This window comes from Carettochelys insculpta, chromosome 22 (assembly GCF_033958435.1).
Source record: "Carettochelys insculpta isolate YL-2023 chromosome 22, ASM3395843v1, whole genome shotgun sequence".
In the NCBI taxonomy this organism is placed as follows: Eukaryota; Metazoa; Chordata; order Testudines; family Carettochelyidae; genus Carettochelys; species Carettochelys insculpta.
Genome location: NC_134158.1, coordinates 5643240 through 5668356, shown reverse-complemented (window position 1 = coordinate 5668356; position 25117 = coordinate 5643240). Strand labels below are relative to the sequence as shown.

The window sequence follows — 25117 nt, the reverse complement described above, 5'->3', positions numbered from 1 at the left end:
GGATAGGCTTAGTCTTCCTGGCTTCCACCATGAGAGACCTCAGATGTGATCCTATTCTCCCCCCTTCTCCATTTCCTCTGCTTCCCCACCCTGTCATCTCCCCACACCATTCCTGTTCTATGTCCCTCCCCCTTCCTCTGTCCTGCCCCGTGTTCAGTTCCACTTTCACATTTCCCTCCTGCCTCCTCCTCTTCCTCCACTTCTCCGTCAGCGCCAGCACAAGCCGCCACTGGCAGAGCAACAGGCCAGGAGGACAGAAACTCCCCCGACGGCCATGGCCTCTACATCTACTGCAGGGGACATAGGAAACGATGCCATTTGCTCCATCTGCCTGGGGTACCTGACCCAGCCAGTGACCATAGCCTGTGGGCACAACTACTGCCACGCCTGCCTCACCCGGTACTGTGAGGAAAGGGGCCCAGAGAGACGCCTGCCCTGTCCCCAGTGCCGAGCCCCCTTCCAGACAGGGGAGTTCAAGCCCAACACCCAGCTGCACAACATCGTCGAAAAGCTCAGGGAGCTGGAGCTAAAGGCAGGGAAGGGGCCAAAGGAGGGTCAGTGCGAGAGACATGAGGAACGCCTCAAACTCTTCTGTGAGGAGGACGGAGAAGCCATTTGCTTGGTGTGCGAGAAATCCCGGGAGCACAAGTCCCACTCGGTGGTTCCCATCGAGGAGGCTGCCCAGGAGTACAAGGTAGGAAATGCTCTACACTTTGCTTCATTACATCCCAGCAGGACCCAGGTTTATTCCCCTCCTGAGCACAATGATGGCCATTCACAGCTGGCTGCTTCCAGATAGGTAGCTGAATGAAAGGGGGCTGGTTACCTGAGGAGAGAGCACTGGGGCTGTGGGCAGTGGGGTGGTTACCAGAGGGGTGAGCACTGGGGCTGTGGGCAGAGGGGTGAGCAATGGGGCTGTGGGCAGAGGGGTGGTTACCAGAGGGGTGAGCACTGGGGCTGTGGGCAGAGGGGTGAGCCCTGGGCGCATTGGGAGAAGACCCAGACCTTTTTTGCCCCAGCATTGCCAGTGTGACCCCCTGCTGAGAGAAGAGGCATTTGCCAATCAGTGTTCTGGGGACCACTGGTGTTCCACGTGACGTGATTGGCGCTCTGTGAAAATGTCGATGCCAGCGAGAGTTTTTCCTGTGAAATATGACATTAGAAATGATGTGTGATTCAGAAATACTCAGGTGTTTGAATAGTATTGAGATATAGGTTAGCTATATTAATAACACATTCATAATAATAGAGTTATTATGCAATTCATGCTGAAAAAGAGAGGCAAGAACACTCGTCCCATGAAAAAGCCTGTCAAATGTTACTGATTTTATTGTCCAGAACTTTTTCGTAAAAATAATAATTTATAAAAACACAAAATTAAAAAATATTTCCCTTTCCTGATTTGTTTTGTGTTTCTTTTGCATAAAAATATTTTTAAGCTTGAAGGGAAGACAGGCCTTTTTTGAACACTGTTGTGCTTTCCATTTTTGTCCAAAAAAAGGACACTCACCAACTTTCTTTCAGCTGTTCTATTGATGGTTTCTTTAGGTTTGTGCATTATTTTTACACTTAATTCCAGGGTTGCTTCCTGTCCTACCAGGACATTGGCTGCTTATTGAGGGGATTTTCTCTTCTTCTTATTTGGTCTTTGGAAACTGAAAGACATCTAAAAAACCCTAACTCTTTGAAATGAACTTTTCAGCAGTTTTTTGGTTTGAAACTCCCTCCCCTTCCCACCTCCCAACCAGCATCTCTGTGTTCCTTCAATATATTCCAAACCCAAAGGTGTTCAATGGCCAAAGTAGTTTGGAAAATGCTGAGATATCGACATCTGTAGTCTCATTTCTGCTCCAAATGTGAAGAAGTGGCTCTTACCCACAAAAGCTCGTTACCTAATAAATAGGTCTGTGAGACTAACGGCTGTTTATCACACGCGATGCCCCTGCAGGAGAAGCTCCAGGGAGCCCTGGGCCCTCTCAGGAAGCAGCTGGCGCAGGCCCTGGCGCTGACGTCCGAAGAGGAGAAGAAAACCGCAGCGTGGCAGGTGGGTGTCTGGGTTCCTCTGCCCTGAGCCCTCCCCCTGCAGCGTTCCCAGGGGCAGAGGCTGTGCAGCTCCAGCACGAGGCGAGGAACCTGCTCCAGTTGCTGAGCCCGTGACCCAGGCGTGCTGGCGGCAGGACCGGGCTGTGTCTCTGGGGGATCTGGGCACAGCCCGTTCCTGGCCCGTCTGCGGTGGTGCACACTCACCCTGTGCTCTACCCCGGGGGCGAGTTCTCAGGGGCGGCTGCAGCGTTTCACTGTCACACGGATCCTGTTTTCCGCCTGCAGCCGACAGGCGTCCGACCCTCGTGAAATTGCTCCCCTGCTTCTCTGCAGCCTGGAGGAGAAGGGCTGTTCCCTCCCCCACCCAAAGTCCCTGCAGCTTGTCTGCCCCACCCCCGCGTCCGGCACTGGAGCTGGGCACTGAGCAGAGGGGTCCCCCGGGGGTGAGCTCCGACCTCTCTCAGCGGCTGAGCTGGGGGCTGAGCTCTTGTGCCTGTGGAACTGGGGCGGGTGTGTAGCTCTGTGGGGAATCCGCCCCACGGCTGCGTCTGCCCGGCCCCACCAGCCAGCTGGGGCTGGGCACCCGCCATTGCCCCGGGGCCTGGGTGGGCTTGTCCAGCCCCTGCTGCTGCAGCGACGCTGCTCTCAGCACCCGAGCCGGCCAGATCAGAGCTCGGGGGGACGTGTCTGCAGGTGCTACGGTCACGCCTCCATGGCAGGGGCACGCCCTGAGCCAGCAGAGCCAGGCCCGGTCCTGTACAGCCGGGCAGAGCGCAGCCACTTCACAGCCTCTGCTGCCCTCGGGTGGGCACCTCGTCCCGGCACCTGCTGCTGTGCCCGTGACCTGCCCTGAGCTCGTCGGTAGCCGGGGGACGACCCCCTGGGGGAAATGTCTGTGCTGGTTCAGCAGCACAGGCCGGGTGAGGCAGACACTGGCTGGGCACTGGGCACGGGACACTTGGCCAGGCTGGGTGAGGCCACGGCCAGCACGCACAATATGCTGGGAGCCCAACCCCCACGAGAGCCCCAGGCTGGCACCCAAAGGGCTGTTGGCACCTGCCCCTCAGTGTGGAACATCACAGGGCTGGGCAGGTTTGTCAGGGAAGGAGCATCACCCGCACCCTGGGCTGGTGCTTGGTCCTGGCGTGAGGATGGGGACTGGACTCCATGAGCTCTCGAGGTCCCTTCCCGTTCTGTGCGATAGGTCCATCTCCATGTGGTCCTCCTGCTGCAGGGGCTCCCCGGGCGTGTGCAGCGGTGCCAACACCCACTGTGGTCTGGGGACTAGATGGGGGGGCCTGGCACCCTGCCCCTCTGAGGGGGCGGGGCCAAGGACAGAAGGGGCGGGGCCAAGGACAAAAGGGGTGGGACAAAGGGCAGAAGGGGCGGGGCTTAGGGCGTTCAGTCCCAGTCCCAGAGCCGCGTGAGGAGCCGCACCACTGCGCTCCACAGCATTTGGAAGGGGTCTGGAGCTCAGGCCAACTCCATTGCTGCCTTGGCGGCTGTGGTGGCTGGAGCTCCAGGCCCCTGTGACATGCTGGGTCCAGGAGCAACTGCCCTGTTTAACCCCTTCCCCCCCGGCTGGCGAGCCTGAGTGTGGGAGCGCCCAGCGCTGGGCACCCAGATCCCCCCCAGACCCCTGTGCAGCCCCCCGTAAATCTCTCCTCTTCCCTCCATTTCTCCCCACTCTGCTGGGTCCCTCCCCTGCCCCCGCAATAACGTACTGCGGCTTTACAGACCCCGGACAACCCCGCTGTGGAACTGACGCCGTGAACTCTGCCCTCAGCCAGCCCCTGTCTGGTCCGTGCCCACAGCAGTAACCGTCCTAACTCCGCCGCACTGCCGGGCTTGTCCCTGCCCGGCGCAGCCTGCGTCGCTCAGCGTCTGGCTCCCGTGTTCTCTCCGCCCCTCCTGCTGTTCTCTCTGCAGGCGACAGCGCAGCAGAAGCGGGAGACGATTGCGGGTGAGTTTAGCAAACTGCACAGGCTGCTGAGAGAGGAGGAGCAGCTGCTGCTGCAGCGACTGGCGCGGGAGGAGAGGGAGGCTCTGCAGAGGCTGCAGGCAAACGTCGCCAAACTCTCCCAGCAAAGCGCCTCTCTGCAGCGGCTCATCACAGAGCTGGAGGAGAAGTGTCGGCAGCCGGCTGCTGAGCTGCTGCAGGTGAGAGAGCCTCGGAATTCTCCACCCTCCAGCGCTGCGGCTCGGCCCGTCCTGCGGGTCACTGACAAACAGGCGCTCAGGCCGAGGGCTCCATCTGTTGTGAGCATCGCAGGGGTGCGAGAGGGGATCTGATCGCGCAGGTCCGGGGCTGGGGCGATGGAGCGCTTGAGCTGAAGTGATAACAGGCTCGGCCCCTCCTTGCTCTGACTCCAGATCGGGGACAGGCAATAGCTTTGAATGGGGCCACTGCAGGAGTTTGTAAGTGGCTGAGGGCTGCGCTCTTCCATGCTGTTAATGGAGAGGAGGTGCCGGGGGTGGGGCGTAGGCTGGGCGCACAAGGGAGCTTGGGGTAAGGGAGTGGGAGCAGCAGGGGTTGTTGGATCTGGGAGGGAGTTTAGGTGAAGGAGGGGTGTGACCCAGGTCAGGGGCATGGGTGGAGAAGGGTGTGCGACCTGGGTCAGGTGTTCAGGAGTTTGGGTTATGAGTGGGGGCGGCAGATGCGGGTGTAAGGACAGAGAGAGGTTATGGGCACAGGGGTGCAGAGGGTTTGGGTTGTGACTGATGGCTGGAGATGGGGGTGTGATGGGGTTCAGGGGTCCCCAGGCACTGCACCCCATCCACAGGCAGGTGTGACTCTCACTCAGCAGGTAGAACAGGAGGTTCATTAGGCGACAGAGGCACTGGTCAGCACAGAGGTGTCAGTACAGCCGTCAGAAACAGTCATTCCAACCTGTCCTGGGGAGAGGAGCTGGAGGGGTGCCCCTCTGGGGTGGAGCTTCCCCCATCACCGGGCTGGCTGCCTTCCAACTCTCTCTTCCCCCAGCGTCTAACTGCTGCCTCTGATTCAAACCCAGCTCGGGTCCTCCCTGCTCTTTGTTCAGGGCACAGGTGTTACCTGCCAGCCTAGGTTACAGCCCCAGGGTCATCCTTAGTCGCTGGGAGCTGCTCTGCTTGTCTCACACCCATCCAGCCTGAGTCTCACATGCACCCCCCCTCCATCCCATCGGGTGTAAGAACTGTGTGGGGTTATGGGCACAGAGGTGTGTAAGGGTTGGGTTACATGGTGTAGGGGTGCGGGTGGGGAGCAGAGGGTTGTCAGCAGCTGGGGTGCCACAGGCAGGCTCTGCCAAGAGACGCATCCTTGGGTGGCTCCCAGCCAGCAGCCCAGCTGGTTCCTCAGCCAGGGCCCCTTCTTTCCATGGCCCTGTACTGGTTGCAGGGGCCCTGTGTGGCTGACTCTGAACACAGTGACTCCGGAGGGGGGAGGAGTCATTTGCCGCCTCCAGTCCTGCAGACAGGCGCCTCCCATTGGCTGAATACTTTGCTGGGGAAGTTTGATGAAGCCCCCCTCTCCGGCCTGGCAGTGTTCAGCCAGCTGCTCTGAGCACAGATGGGGGGCGGGGCTGGCAGGGAGCCTGAGGGAGGCTCTTGTGGGCCAGACCTGACGGCTTGAAGGGCCACATTCAGCCTGTGGGCTGTATTTTATTCACCCCGACCCAGAGCAGAGGGCCGGATGTGTTTTACAAATCCCGATTCCGAGACATGCGGTGATGGGACAGGGCCCCGGGGGAGATCTGTGCCCTTAAATTTCTCTTACACTGACATCAACTACTGGAAACAAAAAAGGACACGTGACAGGCTTTTAATGAGAAGAGGGTTTTTGCATTTCTGCTTGGGCATGCGTTACATAACAATGTCACTGTTACGAGTGTGTTATAAACATTACTGTGCCAACAATCTCAATGCTATTCAAACACCTCAGTATTTTAGATTCACACGTCATTAGTTAGTTGACATTTGAGAAGGAAAAGTCTCACCAGAATCGACATTTCTCCAGGGAACACCTAGTCACGTTGCGTGGAACATCAGTGTTCCATGAAACACGGTTTGGGAAACGCGGCCAGGAGAGATTTGACCCCAAACCAGTAAAGGCCAGAGGGGAGGTTCGTTTCCTAGCTGGGAGCACACTGGCTCTACTGCCTGAGTTCTAGCTGCAGTCGCTGGTTTTACACGTGGTTCTAACTCAGAACTCTGGGTCTCTTTCCCCTGCCAGGATGTGAGAAGCGCACTGAGGAGGTATGTTCCCCACGTCCCTCCTTCCTACGCGCGGGGCGGCGGCTCTGCGGTGATGTGCACAGAGCAGCGGAGTGAAGACGGGATGTTTTCTTCCCAGGAGTGAAAGTACCAAACTGCAGGAACCAGAAGCCGTGTGGACCGACCTGAAAAACACGTATCGCGTTTGTCTGGACGTGACGGAAGCGCTGAGAAGGTTTGCAGGTGAGCGGATGCTGCTGGGAGGTTCAGCTGTTCGGTGCCTGGGGGTCTGGAGGGAGCCTGGGGCCCAGGGCACATGTGGACCCAGCTGGCAGGTTGGGAGCTGTGTGAGGGCCGGAGGCTGACGCGCTGAGTGCTGGGGAGTTTGCCGGCTGTTCACACCCACCTGCTGGCACTTGCCCAGATATCTCTCCAGGCCTCGCAATGCTGACGTCCTGATCTCTCCCTGGCTGAGCAGGTGCTGCAAGGCCTAGACTGGGCCCAGTGTGCTGGGTGCTGCACAGACTGGTAATGGAGGATGTGTCTGTGCCCCTCTCCTGGCGCAGGGCGAGGGCTGCGCTGTGGGGCCTGTAATATTTAGGGGGTTTCTCAGACACAGCCGAGAGAACCAGTCCCAGACAAACTGCTTCCAGCCAGGGCAGCCTGGGGTTTCCTTCTCAGTCAGGCACACCAAGCCAGCCCCAAAGTCCCCCTGCCAGCCCCTCCAGCCAGCTGGAAGTTACACAACAAATCTCACACATCCCCCAGCTGCTCCTATGGTCAGGTGAGAGGCTGGACATGGGTGGGGTGACGGTGCCCCCAACACACCCTGGTAGGGCCTCTGGGCTGGGCTGGCTGCTCCTCCTGCTGCCGGCCAGTCAGTAGTGCTGCACGCGCTGTCTGGCACCTGGTTTCTTCTCCCCCCAGCTGAGTGGCCGTTCCCTGGGCAGTGCAGCAGCGCCCTGCTAACGGCGGAACTGCAGCTGAGTGCAGAAGTCTCTGCGCTGGGCAGGGCAGGGTAGTTCAGCAGGGGGTGGGACGCCCGTCTGAGACCTAAATGCAGGGCTGTCCCATGACCAATGGAACTGGAAGGGCCCTCGAGGGGTCATCGAGTCCAGTCCCCTGCCCTCACGGCGGGACCCAGCACCGTCTAGATCATCCCTGCTGGATAGTTATCCAGCCTGCTCTGAAATACCTCCAACCCAGGGAGATTCGGCAACTGGCCTCGGCAATTCATTCCAGTGTTTAACCACCCGGCGAAAAGCTTTTCCTAATGTCCAGCCTGAACCTCCTCCAACCTATTTTTCTCTCTCCTCCTTGTAATCTGCTTTTAAATACTTGAAAGCTGCTGTCATGTCCCCTCTCAGCCGTCTCTTTTCCAACCAAACGAACCCAGTTCTTCTCCTCTTCTCTCAGAGGCCACGTTTTCTAGAGCTTCCATCAGTTTAGTTGCTCTTCTCTGGACCATCTCGAATTTCCCCACATTCTTTCGTAAAACATGGTGCCCAGAGCCAGACACAGTGCTCCAGCTGAAGCCTAATCAGCGCAGAGCAGAGCAGAAGAGCGACTCTCGTGTCTTGCTCACAACTCTCCTGTTAATACATCCCAGGATCCTGTTGGCTTTTTTTGCAGCAGCCTCACACTGTTGACTCAGCTTGTGGTCCACTCTGACCCTGGAACCCTTTCTGCAGTGCTCCTTGCTAGGGAGTCTCTTCCCGGTTTGTAAGCGCAAAACTGATTGTTCCTCACTAAGTGGAGCACTTTGCATTTGTCCTTATTCAGCGTCATCCTATTTTCGTCAGACCGTTTCTCTGGTTTGTTGAGCTCATTTGGAACTCTGTCCCTGTCCTCCAAAGCTGTTTCCAGCCCTCCCAGCTTGGTGTGATCTACAGACTTAGCAAGCGCACTCTCTATGCCAAAACTGAAATAGTTGATGAATATATTGAACAGCCCTGGCCCTAAAACTGACCCTTGCAGGACCCCACTTGTTATGCCCTTCCCGCATGACTGTGACCTGTTAATAACTACTCTTGGGCTGTGTCTCCACTAGCTCCCTACTTCGAAGGTAGCGTGGTAAGTAGGTTGTCATGAGATTATTAATGAAGTGCAGCAGTGCATATGCAGCACTTCATTAAGCTAATTCTCCCCGTGGCAACTTCGAAGTCAACAGTGTGGAAGTCAACCTGTGGAACTCCCTGCCCGAGGAGGCTGTGAAGGCCAGGACTCTATTAGGGTTTAAAAAAGAGCTTGATAAATTTTTGCAGGTTAGGTCCATAAATGGCTATTAGCCAGGGATAAAGTATGGTGCCCTGGCCTTCAGAACAAGGGCAGGAGATGGATGGCAGGACATAAATCACTTGATCATTGTCTTCTGTTCTCCTTCTCTGGGGCACCTGGCATTGGCCACTGTCGGCAGATGGGATGCTGGGCTGGATGGACCTTTGGTCTGACCCAGTATGGCCGTTCTTATGTCCTTATGAAGTGTTAAACTAACCCACTAACCCACTGGTACTTCAAAGTGCCTGGGCAACTTCAAAGTCTCTTTACTTCTGAGTAAGTGAGGGGCAGGTCAGACAGTGCCTGTGAGCATCAGCAAAACACCCTCCCCCCATCTCTCTCTTCACTAGGCACCCACCCCTCCTGCTGCGGGGGTGCAGCTCAGTGGGGCGACCAGGGCTCCCTTTGCAGTGGTAGAGGTTCTGAGGATCCAGCAAGTCTGTTACTTTCCTCACTGCAGGGCCAGGCCCAGAGACGCCGGGGCTCAGCCTGGCCGGCCCCAGCACAGATTAGCGCTGAGAGGTCCCCTCGCTCAGGCCGGCTCAGTACAGCTCTGCTGCCCTTTACCCACACCGCAAGGAAACGACATTTCCTGACCCCAGCAGTACCGCAGTGATGTGTGACCCAGCACCAGCCAGACTGGCTCCCTGGCAGCACAGCTCCGTCTGCTGGGTCCCAGCAGGGCAGGAGGGTTCCTGGATGGACAGTCTGGGCCTGGCGCCTCCCCCAGGCCGGGCTCCTCAGGAGCGGTGAGGGGAGAGCTCCCTCCCCCCTGCTCACCCCCATCGTCTGCCAGGGGCAGGTCGGCCCATGCACCGACCCAACCGCCCGACACTGGCACAGACACCAGCCGGGTGAGAGCCCCTCTGGGTCCCACGTCTGCCCTGTCTGCGTCCCCGGCACAAGGGTTTTCTGCTGCTCTGTGACAGGCTCCGACCCAGCCAATTTCCATTCATGTTTCTAGCCCGCCACTGACCAGGCAGCGCTGCCTCGGACTGGGCGGGGGGGGGATCTTCTCGGAGGTGGGGGGGATCTATGGAAATCCCTGTGGGAACCTGCCCCTCCCTTCCCTTCTCTCCCCTCTGGCCTCTTGCCCCCATTGCCTCTCCCCTCTGCCCCCTCTTCTGTTCCGGGCACCTGCCCCTCCCCGTCCCATTGCTGCCACCCATCTGCTGCCCCCTCTGCCCCCGACTTTCACCACCACCCTTGTGCCTCTCTTGCCCCCAACGCCCAGAACTGCCCCTTCCCTTCCCCTCCCCCCAGAAAGACCACATGTCCCCTCCCCCACCCTGCCCGCGGTGCCGTCCTGTTCCCCTTCCTCCTCCTGCCCTGGCCCCTCATCTCCCCGAAGCATAAGCCCCTCCCCTCTTCCCCCCACCACTGCTGCCTCTCACTCCCCTCACCCCCGCTTCTGTCCTGTTCCCCTCCCCTCCCCTCCCACCTCCCTGACACCTGCACCCCTCCCCCTCTGGTCCCCTGGTGCCAGCCCCTCTGTTCACTGCTCCTCTGCCCCCTGGTGCCCACATCCCCTCACCTGTCTGGCTGCCTAGGGCCTGTCCTTCCCCTCAACCCACTTCCTGCCCCCCCGCTCCCCTGTTCTCTGTCCCCCTCGGCCCCCTGGTGCTGCCCCTCCCCCTCTGCCCTCCTTGCAGCTGCCCCTTTGCCCCACCCATCCCCATCCCTCCTGCTTATTGCCCCTCCCCTCCCCCTTCCTGGCACCCTCCCCTCGTGCCTCTCTCCCCTCAATAACTGCCCCTCCCCTCACTGCCCTGGTGTCTCCTGAGATCTGCCTCACTCCTCCCCCTCCCCCACCCCATGGTACCTTCCCCACTTCTCATCCCCTTTGTCTCCTTCCCCTGCCCCCTCCCCCCTGCCCCCTCCCCCTGGTGCCTCCTCCTCCTCCTGCCCCTGGTCACCCACCGTGTGCTTGGGTGTTGCCCCTCCCCCTCCTGCTCTGTGCCCCAGAGTCCAGCCCGGCTCCTGCCCTCCCCTTGGGCCCTGGGCCACCTAATCCCCTCAGCTCCCGTTATTGGCCCCAGCCCAGCCCCTCACTCCTGTCTGGGCTTGGAACTGCCCCTCCTCCTGCCCCTTAATCACCCAAGCGCTGCCCCTCCCATCGCCCCGTTCTGCCCCCAGCCCCTGCTCCTCCCCTCCCCCCTGCAGCACCTGGCTCCCGCCTCCTCCTTCCCTCCTCCCCCCCACCGGGGCTGCCCTGCCCCGGCCAGTCCCTCGGGCCCTGGGCGCCTGCCTCACTCTGTGCCCTGGGGCTGCCCATTCTCTGCCCCCCGTGGCACTGGCACCTGCCCCACCCCCCAGCCACCCACCCATCACCTGTCCCCCCCCTTGGTCCCCTGCCCCATGGGAGCTCCCCATCACCTCACACCCCTCAGCCCCACCCTTCCTGCCCCACTGTGGTGCCTGCCCCGTCCCTCACCCTCTGCAGCCCCCGGTACCTCCCGTCATCCATGTCAGGGCTTAGGGGTCTGGTCCTCAGCCCCCCATTGCCATCATGTCACCCATCCCCCTCCCCCTTCACGCATCACCTGCCCCTCCCCTGCTCCCCCTGCCCTTCCCTGTCAGTGTCTCCTCACAGGCAGAGGGGCCCTGAGCCCCCCTCAGACAACACCCCCAGAGTGATCACTGGGGCGCAGGTTCATTTCCCTCTGAGCCCAGGGACCAGCCCTGCCCCCGCACTGACTCTGTGACTCTCCCCAGTGGACGTGACTCTGGATCCAAACACGGCTCATCCCAACCTCGCCCTGTCTGAGGATCGGAAACACGTGAGATTTGGAGCCAGACGCCAGGATCTGCCCCACAACCCTGGGAGATTTGAGAACTATATCAATGTGCTGGGCGCGGAGCGGCTCGCGGGCGGGAGGAGTTACTGGGAGGTGGAGGTGGGAGACAAGACTGGGTGGGACCTGGGGGTGTGCAGGGAATCTGTGAGCAGGAACGGGGAGAGCAAACTCACCCCTGAGGATGGATACTGGGCCGTGTGGCTGAGGGACGGGGGATACAAGGCCTGCACCTCCCGCCCGACCCCCCTCCCTGTGAGCGCCAGGCCCAGCCGGGTGGGGATTTTCCTGGACTACGAGGCGGGCGAGGTCTCATTTTACAATGTGACCGACAGGTCCCATCTCTTCACTTTCACCCACACCTTCTCCGGGCCCCTCCGCCCTTTCTTCTGTCCTGGTGTCAACCCTGGGGGGACAAACGCGGCTCCCCTGACAATCTGCCCCCTCCCAGCGCAGCCGCAGGGAATCTCTGTCCCTGGCAGTGACCCCGCGGCACAGACTGACCCCTCCCAGCACTGACCAGCCCCCAGCCCTGCTCCCTTGGGTATGTCTAAGGGGCATCGCCCGCCTGCCCCCCACCCTCTCCCCCGTCAGTGCCCAGGCCTGTGAGCTGGGAGGGGGAGGGCAGCGAAGGGGCTGGGGGAGCAGCTGCAGGCTGTGGGGGCAGGGCAGTGTGGGTCGGGTGGGGGCAGGGTCGGGTTGATGCTGAGGGTGGGGGGAGGAGGGGGCTGCAGTGCGGGAAAGGAGGAGCCGAGATCCCCAGGGGAGAACTGTGGGGTGGGTGTGATGTGGGGAGGGGAGAGGCCCCAGGAGGAAGAGCCTCTGAGATAAGAGGTGGTGGGAGAGGAGCCCAGTGAGGGGAGAGGCCCAGTGGGGGGTCTGGGCACTTGGCACATTTCCTGCCCTGGGGAGTCTCTGCCCGCGGAGGGGCAGCAGTGGCCCCAGGGGCAGCGCTGGGCAGGGGAGAGCGCCGGGGCCCTGCTGTTCGTGCAGCCGCTCTGCGCTGCAGCCTCAGCTGGGGGGGCTGGGGAAGGGGCTCAGCAGCTGGGCCAGCCGGGTGTGGGGATACGAGCCCAGCCCCAGGGCGTGTGAGCGGGGCCCAGCCGGGCCGCGCAGAACCCACTGGCTCCTCCCGTGGGTTTGCCCCTCCCGTGCGCGGTGACAAAGGGCCCCAGCGCCGGGCGAGGCGGGTGGGAAATACTGACACGCACAAAGTGCCTGGTGCTGCCCAGGGCAGTTTGCTGCCCTCAGACTTGCCCAGCTCCCAGCCCAGGGGCAGCAGACGGCGCCGGGCGGGGGAGTCGCACCTGTCCCAGTTCCTGCCCTGCGACATCTCCGTGTGACGTCCGAGGAACAAAACTGAGCAATTGTTCTACTCCAGCAGCGCCAGGTGCATCCCCAGCGCTCGTCTCATTCCCATTTCACCGGGTTTTACACACACCCGCCCAGCGTGTCTGAGAAATGGGGTTATCCTCGTGGGTTCTTCACTCCAATCCCCAGGAACAATTTCCCGGCATCGCTCGTGGGAGTCGCGTCCTGTCTCAGAAAACGCCGCTGCTCTGTGTCACTGCGGGCGTGTTTGGGAAATGAGAAAGAGTTCGTAGCACTAAACACCTGAGAGTGATCCACCGAGTGTCTCTGTGCTCCTCACTCTTGTTTGCTTGCAATGTTGGCACAGGGTTTGGTCGGGGGAGGATGCGGGTGGGAGTGGCGACCTCACAGCTGGGTTTGGTGTGTGGGGCTAAGGCCAGGGGTGGAGGGTAGGGGAGGGTGAGTGGAGGGGGGGACGGCAGAAGGTTCAATGTGTGCGTTGGGGGTTGGGAGGTCTCAGGGGCTGACTGTGGGCAGCCACACCTGCAAAGGTGGATCTGATCTGGGCTGGGGGGCCGGTCCGGGCCATGCTGCTCTGCCCTGGGAGCTCCTCGTGTGTGTTGGGAGTGTGGCGGGGGGTTCATGCTGTGGTTTCTGGCACCAGCATCTCCGGGGAGGCCACTTGGGCTGGGCTGGCATCTGCAGCCCCAGTCTTAGCTCCTGCGTGGAGGTGTCTTCCATAGCCCAGGGGAAGGGAACAGGCCACAGCGCTGGGCCTGGCCCTGGACTAAGCTGAACTCAGCCCCATTTGGGGGAAAATTGGCCCCAGCATTGAGGTGTGGGGGCTGTTGTCCCCAGCTCAAGGACGTGGAACTGTGGGGGCTTTGGCCAGCACACAGCACTGAGCCAGGCCCCAGAGTGAGCTTGGGGGGTTCCAGCCCCAACCTCAGCTCTGGAGGGGGAGGTGGTGGGGGCTGGGGCTGGGCCATGGTGCTGTGCTGGGCGTAGCCCCAGGGTGAGCTGAGGAGAGGGGCAGTGGGGAGGATGTGCCACGGGGGAACCATGGCCTCAGCCCTGGGGTGGGGGGTCCCTGGGCCTAGCCCTGGAGTGAGTGGAGGGGGCTAGGCCTCAGCTGCCAGGGGAGTGGCCACAGCTGTGGGGTGGGGAGCTGTGGCTGGGCCCTGGCCCTGGCCCTGGCCCTGGGGTGAGCCCAAGAGATCTTCCCTGGACCTGCCCCAACTCCATGGCACTGGCCCAGCCTCGGGGTGAGCTTTGTGGCAGGAGGGGTCAGTCTGTGCCGCGTCATCACTGCCAGGGACAGAGATTCCCTCCAGCTGTGCTGGGACTGGGCAGATTGTCAGGGGAGCCGCGTTTGTCCCCCTGACATCAAGGGGTACAGATCTGTCACCCCCTCAGGTTCTGCCCTGTCCCCCAAACCCCCAACCCCCAGAACTGAAACTGCCTAGCCCCAGGGGACCCCTCCCGTTTGCTGCCCCTAGCCCAGCTCTTCTCAGAGGCGGCTCAGGAGTGGGAGGTGGACAGGTGGGAGAGTGTGAAACCTCCGACTCAGGGTCTGTCCCTGCTGGGTCCCCCAGGCGGTTCCCTCCCTTGCCCATTGGCAGCAACGAGGGGTCAGACGTAGGAGCCAACCAGAATTCGGCGCCTGAAGGGTTAATTTACGCTGTGGAGGAGGGGAAGAGAATTAGCGCGCAACAGTCAGTGGAATAAAACATCCGATGATGGGAACAGGGACGTCCCAGTGGGCAGGAATCCCAGCCCCAGCCCAGCGCCCTGCACACCCCATACGCTCAGCCCCCGGCTGGAGAGCCCTGCCCTCGGGGAGCGCCGGGTGGCGTCCGTCAGGGCGGCGGGTGCTCAAGGCCTGCGGCCGTTGGCCTGCGGGGAGCCCTCGGGGGGCACTGAGGAGTCCCTGGGTGGTGGGAGCTGCGGGAGGCAGCGGCTGGGCAGCGCTGGCAGGGGTGCGGATGGGGCGTGAGGGGACAGACGGGCGGGTGGGGGGACGATCTCCTCCTTCCCCTCCCTTGGCAGGCAGCATCCGACCGGCGCTGGGCAGCGTGACGCCTGTGCTGGCTCTGTCTTGGGACAGACAATGCTGCTGCTGTGGGGGTGCCGTGCCAGGCAGCCGCCCTGGGACGTCCGTCCGTCCGTCCGTCCGTCACCGGCTCTGACAGACGCCTTGAGGGGAACCTGCCCCGGCGCCCTGGGGGGCAAACAGCTCTGAGGGGATGGAATACTGAGAGGAAAAGGGCGGGAAAAACCGGTCAGTTCCGGTTCCAACCGCCAGCGCCTGAGGAGAACAAGTCAGTTGGTCGGAAGAAGTGGGTCTGTCCCACAAAAAGCTCATCACCGAACAAATAATTTTTGTCCGTCTTGAAAATGCTTCATTTCTGCTGGTTCGTTTTATCAGAAGAAGAGAAGGGGGTTCCATAAGGACAGAGCAGAGCCTGGGGGAGTGGTGCCACCTGACTGCTCATGGCGCAGTGGGCTGGGCCATGACTGACTGGGATTAATCTCCCACCTACTCATGAAATATTTCTGTCATCAGAAGACTGGGCCCCATTTTCTCCCAAACAATCACATAGTTTACCCAATTCAGTCCCCAGCCATCAGATGACAACTACGCGACCCCACCACTGCCACCCCTCCCTCCCTCAGCTACTCCAGAGCTTGCAGCTCTGTCGCTCCTCCCCATGCCTGTGCACACAGCGCTGTCAAGGGAGCCCTGCATCCCATGGCTATTGTATGACAGGGCAGGGATCACGTGGAGACGTTCAGCCATGCTGGTAGTTGTCTGGGGAGAGCAGGGGCCCAGTGTCATAAAGAACAGACTCCACATTTTGACTGTGGACTGGGCTACACCATGGGATGAGGTTGATTTCATTAAGGTCACTTTTTACACCTGATTTTAGAAAGTTGGAGGTGCCTGGCCTCACTGTGCACGAGAGCTCAGTATAGTGCGTCCCCAGTGGGGCAGTGGCTTTGATAGCGATGCACTGTGGGTAGCTGTCCCATAGCTCCTGATGCCCCTTTGCTTTCTGGTTTATGCTCCCAGTGCTCAATGGGACCAAACAGGGCAGTGGTGGTACTGGGTATATGTCCTTAGTGTCTCATAGTGCACCAGTCACCTCCCTCTCCCCTGCTTAAAAGCAATGGCAAGCGATCTTTTTGTGCCCTTGGTTACCTGTCCAGATGCCATAGCAAGGTAAACATGGAACTCACTCAGCAGCAAGGTCCTATGGCAGTGATAGTAAATATCTTGTGCCTTAAGCTGTGGTATGTCCAGAGCCTGACCAGGACCCGCTGGAATGAGGAAGAATCTGAGCAGTCAATGAACAGAGTCAGGAGTGAGGCATTTGAGACGAGCAGTTGGCAGGTGCTGGTGGAATTCAATCTACTTGACAGCATGGAAAGCCAGTTCTGATGCTGTGAGACAGATACAGACTGGTGCAAGTGCCTCGTTAAACAGGTAGGGGATGATCAGCAGTGACTGCAAAACTTTTGCATGCAGAAAGCTACTTTCATAGAAATCTGTGAATTGCTTCCCCCCAGCTACCCCGCTGAAGGGCAGCAATACCAGAATGAGACCTGCTCTGACAGTTGAAAGTGAGTGGCAGTAGTCCTCTGTAAGCTTGCAATGCCAGACAGCTACGGGTCAGTTGGGAATCAATTTAGAGTGGAGAAATGTATACGGGAGCTGCTGCAATCCAAGTAGCCAAGGCAATCAATACCCCCTGCTACAAAGGAGAGTGACTCTGGGAGACATGTAGGACTTATTGGAGGGCTTTGCCACAACTGGGTTCCCTAGCTAGAGTGGGGCAATAGATGGAATATACATCTGTATCTTGGCACCTGACTGCCTGGCCGAAGAGCACATAAACCACAAAGGGTGCAGGAGCTTGTGATTCACAAGGGCTGTTTCACCGACATCAATGTGAGACGATCAGGAAAAGTGCATAACACTCACGTTCTCAGGAAGTCCAGTCTCTTCAGAAAGTTGCAAGATAGTTCTTTCTTCCCACGCCAGAAAATTGACATTGGACGTGCTGAAATGCCAACAGTGATCCTTAGAGACCCATCCAAACCCTTGCTCCCATGTCTCATGCAGCTTTACACAGGTAGCGTGAGCTGCAGTAAGGAGCAGTTCAACTACAGGCTGAGCAAAATGCAGAATGACGGTAGAAAGTGCTTTTAAACATTTAAAGGGAAAGTTTAGCAGCTTATCAATTAGGTTAGAGCCCAACAAAAGCAACATTCCCATTGTTGTGGCCGCCTGCTGTGTATTCGTAATATTTGTCAAAATCAGGTGGAAATTTTATGCCAGGATGGGTAGCTGAGGCACAGTGCCTAGCCACTAATTATGAGCAGCCAGACACCAGGGTACTAAATAGAGCACATCATGGGGCTCTACTAATCAGAAGGGCTTTCAGAAAGCTTTGGGAGTAGGTTGAAGAAGAGAAAGTGGCATATTACAATCCCTTGTTCAGCAATCACACAGGTGTGAGAACAACAGCCTTTTGTTCTGGGGCACTATGACATGACAGGATTTTATATGGATTTGGAATTCATTTGATGTGTCCATTACATCTTTTGGTGCCAACTATTGTTCCGGGGGCACGGGGGAGCGTCATATGAGGTATCTAATTAACGATAATGATGAGCTGAATTTATGTACATGGCTTATAAATTTGCATCATGCTCATATGTAAAGTTATAGATTTTTAGGTCTGCAGCTGTATGAAAAATGTTTCAGTGCTGAGATTCACAGTGGGAGGTGGGCCTCCATCCCAGCCGGGACAAGAGACTGAGTACAGGCCCAGACGGCCAACACTCACTTTGTGATGGTGGGGTTTTCCTACCGGCACTGCAACAAATGGAAACTCAGCACAGTGACCCACTGGGTCAGGTGGTAAGCCAAGAGCTATGGAGTAGAATGTAATTTTCCCTCAGCATATGAAAAGCTATAAGATGGGCCCTGGCAGGTGCTTTGTTCTTCAGTCCTCACGAGTTGAGCCTGTCTGGACTGGGGGTCTATCCCTCCAAAGAATGCTCACAGAGGCTTCCAAGAATTAGCAAATAACATTGCTGGCCTGCGTCAATAGCTGTAATTGATATATGTAAAATTTTGCTTTAACAATTCTTCTCTCTAACCCTGTTCTTTATTTATTACTAATAAATCTTTGGATATGTAGATCTAAAGAATTGGTGAGCGTGTTGTTTGGGTAAGATCCAAGTATATATTGACCAGGGTCTGAGGCTGGGCCCTCTGGGATCTGGTAGAATCTGTGTGGTGTTTGGTGAAACAGGCGTAAGTTGAGTTGTGGGTTCTTAACCTGGGCTGGTATAGCAGCTGAGAAGTCTGTGGGTTTGCTTGTGTGGCTTCTAGCTGAGCAGAGGGGCCTGCAAAGGTGATTTTGTGGCTGGGTGGATTTGCCTTCCTAAGAAGGAAATCCCAGGCAGGGGCTGTGAGTAGCTCAGATTTTAAGCAAAGGTACCTTGGACTGATCTCTCTAGCTGTGCCCAGAAACCCTGTCCCATTACAGGCACATCACTAAGAGTTGAGTGTGAGGCTGTCCTTGACTCCCTCCCACCCCAACCCAGTGTTCTGTGGCCCCAGGAGGGTAGGCTATGTAACTTGTTGAGGTAGGAACGAGAGTTGTCAGTCCGGGCCAGAGGGGATGCCTGTGCATCTGGATTTCCTGTAAGTCTACCATGCATGTCATCAGCTCTGCCATGCTGGGCAAGGCATTCTCCTGTGTCTGAACTTCACATCCCTACTCATTTTGCAGTCCTCGTGCTCTGTTCACCTCTCCTGCAAAAGTCTTTTCTTCCACTCACTTAATTGCACCCTGTACAAGCAGGTGGATTGCATTTCCTTACTGAATGCGTCATCCCAAGTCCATTCACACCTTCAGGTTTGCACTATCTGGACAGCTGGAGGAGCCGGACATTGGGGAGTGTCCCTCTTGTGTGTTCAAGTTAGTGGGTCTGAAGGGAGCCAGGAAACGCCAGGGCTATTCACTTAACTACTATTTTATTGCAAGCCTTAGAATCAATGTTAACAATACACCTGTGAATGCATACTATACAGTTCACCAGTTACACAGAATTACAGTGTCAGACAGGAGGTGCCTGCAATGTGTTTTCTCTTGTGAACAGTTCAGCTCCTTTGAACTATTGCCATGAGCCACAAACAGAACGTTTCTAGGGGAGCTCTCCCACACGGATTCCATGACGCAGAATAAGGACTGAGACATGGATTACATTTTCCCCATTCTGGCTGGCTATGGACAAAATCTCTTTGGCATGTGGTTTCTCTGTTGTGCAATTAGGTCTGAGCAATTATTAAAGTTTTCCTGTGCTCAGACTAGAGGTTGGGGTTTTTTAACTCTCTGTATTCTATGGATCATTTTGTGTGGAAAAACACTACCACCGATCACCAATCCATTGAAAGAACAAAAGTCTCACGTGGAGTTCTGTGTCCAAAACCGGTCATCAATTTTTAGAAAGGCCGGTGAGAAACTGGGATGTATTCAGCGGCTAGCTGCATAGGTGTTGAAAGACATGGACTGGAGCCATCTGAGCAAAGGCTGAAGCGACATTTAGTTTAGAAATGAGGCAATTGACCGCAGAGATGCGATAATATGAAAATACTTCAAAGGCTGCCACAAAAAAGATGGAGAAAAGTTGTTTTCTCCTGACACAGAGGGCGGGACTAGAGGCCCTGGGTTCAAACTGCAGTATAGCTGCTTTAGATTATGTCCAGGAAAAACTTCTGGTGTAATTAAAATAGAGCAGAGGAACTTGCAGTCAAGGCAGGTTATATGGGGATACACCTCTCCTAGACCTGGAAGAGAACTCAGGAGGTCATCAGGTCCAGTCCCCTCCCTCTTGGCAGGAACAAGCACCATCCATGACAGTTTTGTTTTGTTTTTAATTTAAATCTACTTGCTCTAGCACCCTGGAAGGGCTTCCACAAGGACTGAGCTTATAGCAGTGGGGTTAGCAGGCCAATGCTCACACCACCAAGCTATTCCGCCTGTGACTGTCTGTAGGTATGTGACAAACCCCAGGTAACAGAAGAGGAAGGAGCTGGGAGAAACTAACCACGTGGTTACATTGGTTGTCCTTTTATGTGATCACATTTTTTCCAAGACAACGGGCTCAGTCTGGTGGGACAGGAAAACAGCATTTTAAAAGTAAGAGGAGAATTTACCAAGACGTCCCGCTCCGCTCACCATTTCCTAGGGTGATCTCCCCTCCCCCATCATTACGATCCTGCTGAGATGATGCGCTGGGGTAACAGCAGCAGGAGGGTGCAGGTGGTGAGCACAGGGTGCAAAGGGTACGAATAAGCAGCAGTTTATTCGGCAGTAGAAGGGAGTGGTGAGCACTGGGAGCCTCCGGGGGTAGAGTCTCCTTTTTTATAGTACGTGATTGGACTACGACGTGACAGACATGCCCTGAGTCAGGGTAACAGCAGTGCTGAGCCTGTGCCTCACCAAATCACTGATAGGAAACAGTAATTGTACAATCTACCTACTGCACTGACAGAGCTCAGGGGATATGAGACGCTAGGGGTGCGTCTACACTAGCACTCTATTTCGAAATCAATTTCGAAAGTGGCCCCAGTTTTGAAAGCGGCTGCGGAGCGTCTACACGCTCAACAGCCTCTTTCGAAATTGTTTTCGGCGAAAGTGGGTCCAAATTTTGAAATCGCTCTTCCCATCCAGGATTGGGTTAAGAGCGGCCCCTTTTGAAATAAAATTTCGAAATAGGGCATGTGTAGACGCTCCGCGGCCCACAATTTTGAAATTGCAGGTCCACCATGGCGGCGGCTCCAGGGAGCGCCGGAGACGTGCTAGCAAGCCCCAGCGGGGCTCTATGGTCCCTGAGCCAGCCCCTTAAAGCCGCAAGGCTCTGGAAACCCCCTGCAGGAGGCTGAGAGTGTGCCTAGGGCTCGAGAAGCACGAGCTCAGCCCTATACACACTCCAGCAGCCAGACGGCCGTGCCACCCAGCCCATCAGCGGGGTGGCGAGTCCCCTGCACTTTGGGGCGCCCCAGGAGGCCCCCCTTCCCAGCCCAAGGGGTCGCCGGAGGAGAGCCAGGGCCAGAGAAGGAGGGGCCTGTCCTGGATGGAGGCAGAGGTAAAAGACCTCCTCGGCCTCTGGGCAAAGGAGGAGGTGCGGCTCCACAGCACAGGGAGGCCCCGCAATGCAGATGCCTTTGAGCAGCTGTCCCTGGGGCTGCAGAAGTGGGAACACCCCGAGGTCACGGCTGCTCAGGTCCGCTCCAAAGTTAAGGAGCTCCGGATGGCCTACAGCTGGGCCAAGGATGCCCGCAGCCGATCAGGAGCTGGAGCCAGCCCGAGGTGCCCACACTACCGGGCGCTGCAACAGCTCCTCGGCCTGAAGGAAGTCCCAGAGCCGTTGGTGCAGGTGGACACAGGCAAGCCAGACCCTGACCGGGAGATAGACCCTCTGGAGCAGCCGGGACCCTCCAGGCAAACCACACCTGCAGGGGCCAGGAGCGACTTGGAGGAGGGGGCCCATTACTCATCACAGTCAGCTCTGGGACCTCCAGGCAGGTGCCCTTGAGGCCAGTGTCCTCGGACCTGTTTTCCAGAGGCCCAGGTAGGTGACGGGTGGATCAGGTGGCCTGGGTGGGAGGGCCTATCCCACGATACCCTGCCCCATCCCAGACCCAAGCACGGCGCCATACAGCACCTGCACCCATGGACAGCACCCTAGCCTGCCCGACCGGGGAGGGATGCGGGGGCTGGGCCGCAGCCAGCAATTGCCCCACAGAGGAGGTCCTGGCGGGCACACGGGAGCCCCAAGGGGGGATCGTCAGGGGAGGCACCACCTCGGGGGATGGCCTGGGGATGGCGCAGGTGGAGATCCCGGTCCCAGACAACAGCACTGATGGGTGGCCACTCTCGCCTTGTGTCTCCACAGCATTGTCCTCTGAGGGCCGGACCGGGGTGTGCATTGACTTCTGGTCTCTGGAACTGGATAGGAAGAATATCAGAAACATCTTAGTGGTAACCAATCACTATACCCGATACACTCAGGCCTACCCCACACGTGATCAGAGAGCCATCACTGTAGCATGGGTATTGTGGGAAAACTACTTCTCAGTGTTTGGACTCCCAACTCGGATACACTCTGACCAGGGGCGAGACTTTGAGAGTCACCTCCTAAAGGAGGTGCTGAGAGTGGCAGGAATAAAAAAGTCCAGGACAACTCTTACCACCCACAAGGTGACCCTCAGCCAGAACGATTTAACCAAACTCTATTGGATATGCTGGGGACATTGCGCCTGGAGCAGAAAGCGTCCTGGAGTCAACACGTTGCCTTTTTGGTGCATGTCTACAATGCCACAAAGAACGACGCTACTGGAGCCACCCTGTATTTGCTGATGTTTGGATGAGAGCCCAGACTACCCATAGACCTATGCTTTGGGGTGTCAGGGGATGGGGAAGGCTATGAGACACATCTGCAGTATGTTTCCCGATTAAGGGAAAAGCTGCGGGATGCCTACCGTTTGGCTACGTCAGCTGCCCGCAAGAACACAGATCGTAACAAACACCGGTATGATGCAAGAGTGCGCCTTCAGGAGCTCCAACCTGGGGACCGAGTTCTCCTGCGGAATCTAGGGGTTGCTGGCAAACAGAAGACTGCCGATAGATGGACGGCAACACCCTACCTGGTGGTGGAAAGACTTAAGGACCTACCTGTTTACAAGATTAAACCTGAGAGCAGATCAGGGCCAATGAAGACCGTAAATAGGAATCTCCTACTGCCCGTGGGGGAGTTGGTTGGTGCACCTTCAGAGATGGATTATGACATAATTATGACATAAGGCCGGGGTGCAAAGAAAGTGCAAGGGCACATCCATTACCCAACACATGAGATGATTTACCCTTATCCAGCACCTTCAAGAGTGACTCTGAAGAGAATGAGGAACCAGATCCCAGAGTCGATCAAGGGAACATGGGGAAAGGGCAACACCTTTGGCACTGAATCCCAGAGCAGAAGTGTTTACGCCCAGGGCTGGAAACCCCCCTTCTACAACAAGACTCGTCTGGGATGATGAATCTGTCCCATTTACCGACAGTTCGGAGGAGAACCAAGCATGTGCAGATACACCCCAATTAGCCGACAGAGATGTTTTTGTCCAGGACATCCCAGTCTGTGAGCAAGAGACATAAGGGCCAATATGGGTAGAAAGGGAGTCCCCGAATGAACGCCTCTTATCCCTACCGTCATAAGAGGATCCTGCAACCCCTGTTATCCCCACGCTCAATAGGCGAGATACAGTCATAAAGCCCATAAATAGACAAACTTATGAGGCACCTGGAGTAGTTGGGGAAGATGTGACACATCTGGCACAAAGACTTGTGAAAGCCATAGTGAGCTTTCTCAGGCCATTAGAGGGGAATTCATGTGGATGTTATAATCAAAAGTGTGATTTGCCAGGACGTCAAATTCTCGGCTGGGGGGAGGATATAAGGAATGTGGCAGCAGCATTGTAAAGCATTGTAGGACAGGAGGGGAGGGATTGCAACCAAGGAACAGGGGAAACAAACTGCCCTGGAGCTTAGTGATGTCTTTATTGGGCCTGTGAAATGCTAGAGGTTAAGGGCATGCTCAGCACCTGCATTTTAGCACATGGTGAAGGCATGCTGGGGCCCTGATTCCCTGCTGCAGGGGAGACCTAGGCTACGTCTACACTAGCACACTACCTTGAAGTAGCCTATTTCGAAGTAAGGACATCGAAATAGGCTACTTCAATGTGTATCTTCTACATGTCCTCCAGGGTTGGTGACGTCGACGTTCCATGTGGAAGTAGCGACGGGGAACATCGAAAGGAGCCGCCCCAGAAGGAAATGTGGAGCGTCCACACACACAAGCGCTCCCTGTTGAAATATGGGGCCAGCAAAGCCCCAAGCCGCTCCCCTAAAGGGCCCCTCCCAGACACACTTGACCTGCACAGCACAAGATCCACAGAGCTGGCAACCAGTTGCAGACCCTGTGCACACAGCATGGACCTCCAGCTGCAGCAGCAGCAGCCAGAAGCCCTGGGCTAAAGGCTGCTGCACGCAGTGACCATAGAGCCCCGCAGGGGCTGGACAGAGCGTCTCTCAACCCCTGAGCTGATGGCCGCCATGGAGGATCCCGCTACTTTGAAGTAGCGGGACGCGGATCGTCTACACATGCCCTAGTTTGAAGTTGAACATCGAAGTAGAGTGCTATTCCCATCTTCGGATGGGGATAGCGATTTCGACATCTCACCGCCTAACGTTGATTTCAATGTCGAAATAGCACACGGCGCGTGTAGACGTGACGTGTGCTATTTCGATGTTGTGCTGGCTGCTTCGAAGTAGCTGGCTAGTGTAGACGCACCCCTAGAGAGAAACACAACGGGAACGTGAGTGAGTGAGCTACTCTCTGAGCTACACCCTCTGCGAGTGACAACCCTGCCCCAGCACTGAGCTGGGGGATGGGGTTGGGGCAAACCCCTCTGAGAGTGACAGCCCCACCCCTGGGAGCAGCGCTGGGGAAGGGGGAGCCGGGGGGGCACAGTCACTTCCCTGCCCAGTCACAGCCCTGTGCTTGGGGCTCTCTGCTGAGCTGCAGGCAGCCGCTCCGGCGCTGGGGCGGGCAGAGCTGGAGACTGTCCCAGGGCTGGCCCCAGCCCCCACAGGAAGCCCTCCCCTCCCCCCCATCGGAGTTTCATGGCCAAGTGTGAGGTTCAGTTACCCCCTGGGCGGTGCTGAACACAGAGACTCGGGAGCGGCAGACCACAGCGTCCTGTCACGGGGTGCAGGGAGCACCCTGGAGAGGTGGGACCTGACCGGCTGGAGTCTTGTAAATCACGTGAGTTCCCCTCACCCAGCTCCTCCCAAAACAGGAAGCACAGGCACAGGAGGGGGAGCAAACAGCCCACACGGGGCGCAGCATTGCTGCTTAATACAGATGCTCGGAGACACGGATACCCGCACAACTGCATCTCCCTGTCTCCCACCTCCATTCCCCAGCAGCCCTTAGTCACAGCAGCCCCCGGTACCAGAGCACAGATTCATATACAAGGGTTTGCAGGCCCAGGCCCTGGCTGGCTCGCTCATCTATGACTTACTTGACTTAAACCCTTGTACTCCGCGTGGAGCCTGGGTCAACTACAAGTGCCCTCCACTTCACTCTGTCTCGGGACAAAGCTTCTAGCTGAGCCCAGAGTGCCCCAGTCATCCTTCAGTCTCAGTAGACCTTCTCCAAGTTGTCCGATGTCTTCCTCCTTTGGTTTTCCTTGTGCGTTCCATGTGAGAGCTTGGCGGGCTGTGCTGGGTGATACAAGCCGTGTCTACACGTGCACGCTACTTCGAAGTAGCGGCACTAACTTCGAAATAGCGCCCGTCACGGCTACACGCGTCGGGTGCTATTTCGAAGTTAACTTCGACGTTAGGCGGTGAGACGTC

The 25117-nt window shown here is 57.4% G+C and overlaps 1 protein-coding gene across 1 annotated transcript; it reads left to right on the top strand.

The window, feature by feature from the left end:
• The first annotated feature begins 274 nt into the window (after nt 1-274).
• On the top strand, nt 275-11957 carry LOC142024860 (E3 ubiquitin-protein ligase TRIM39-like). Its single transcript, XM_075017148.1, has 6 exons — nt 275-694; nt 1949-2044; nt 3973-4203; nt 6257-6279; nt 6377-6480; nt 11230-11957. The coding sequence occupies exons 1-6, from the start codon at nt 275-277 to the stop codon at nt 11826-11828; spliced, it is 1473 nt and encodes a 490-aa protein (XP_074873249.1). The 3' UTR covers nt 11829-11957.
• The last annotated feature ends 13160 nt before the right edge of the window (nt 11958-25117 follow it).

Excerpts from the sequence above, each read along its gene's own strand:
- LOC142024860 (XM_075017148.1), top strand. The coding sequence starts at position 275 with ATGGCCTCTACATCTACTGCAGGGGACATAGGAAACGATGCCATTTGC. Across the intron at positions 2,045-3,972 it reads AGAAAACCGCAGCGTGGCAG|GCGACAGCGCAGCAGAAGCG; the intron begins GTGGGTGTCTGG and ends TTCTCTCTGCAG. Across the intron at positions 4,204-6,256 it reads CGGCTGCTGAGCTGCTGCAG|GATGTGAGAAGCGCACTGAG; the intron begins GTGAGAGAGCCT and ends TTCCCCTGCCAG.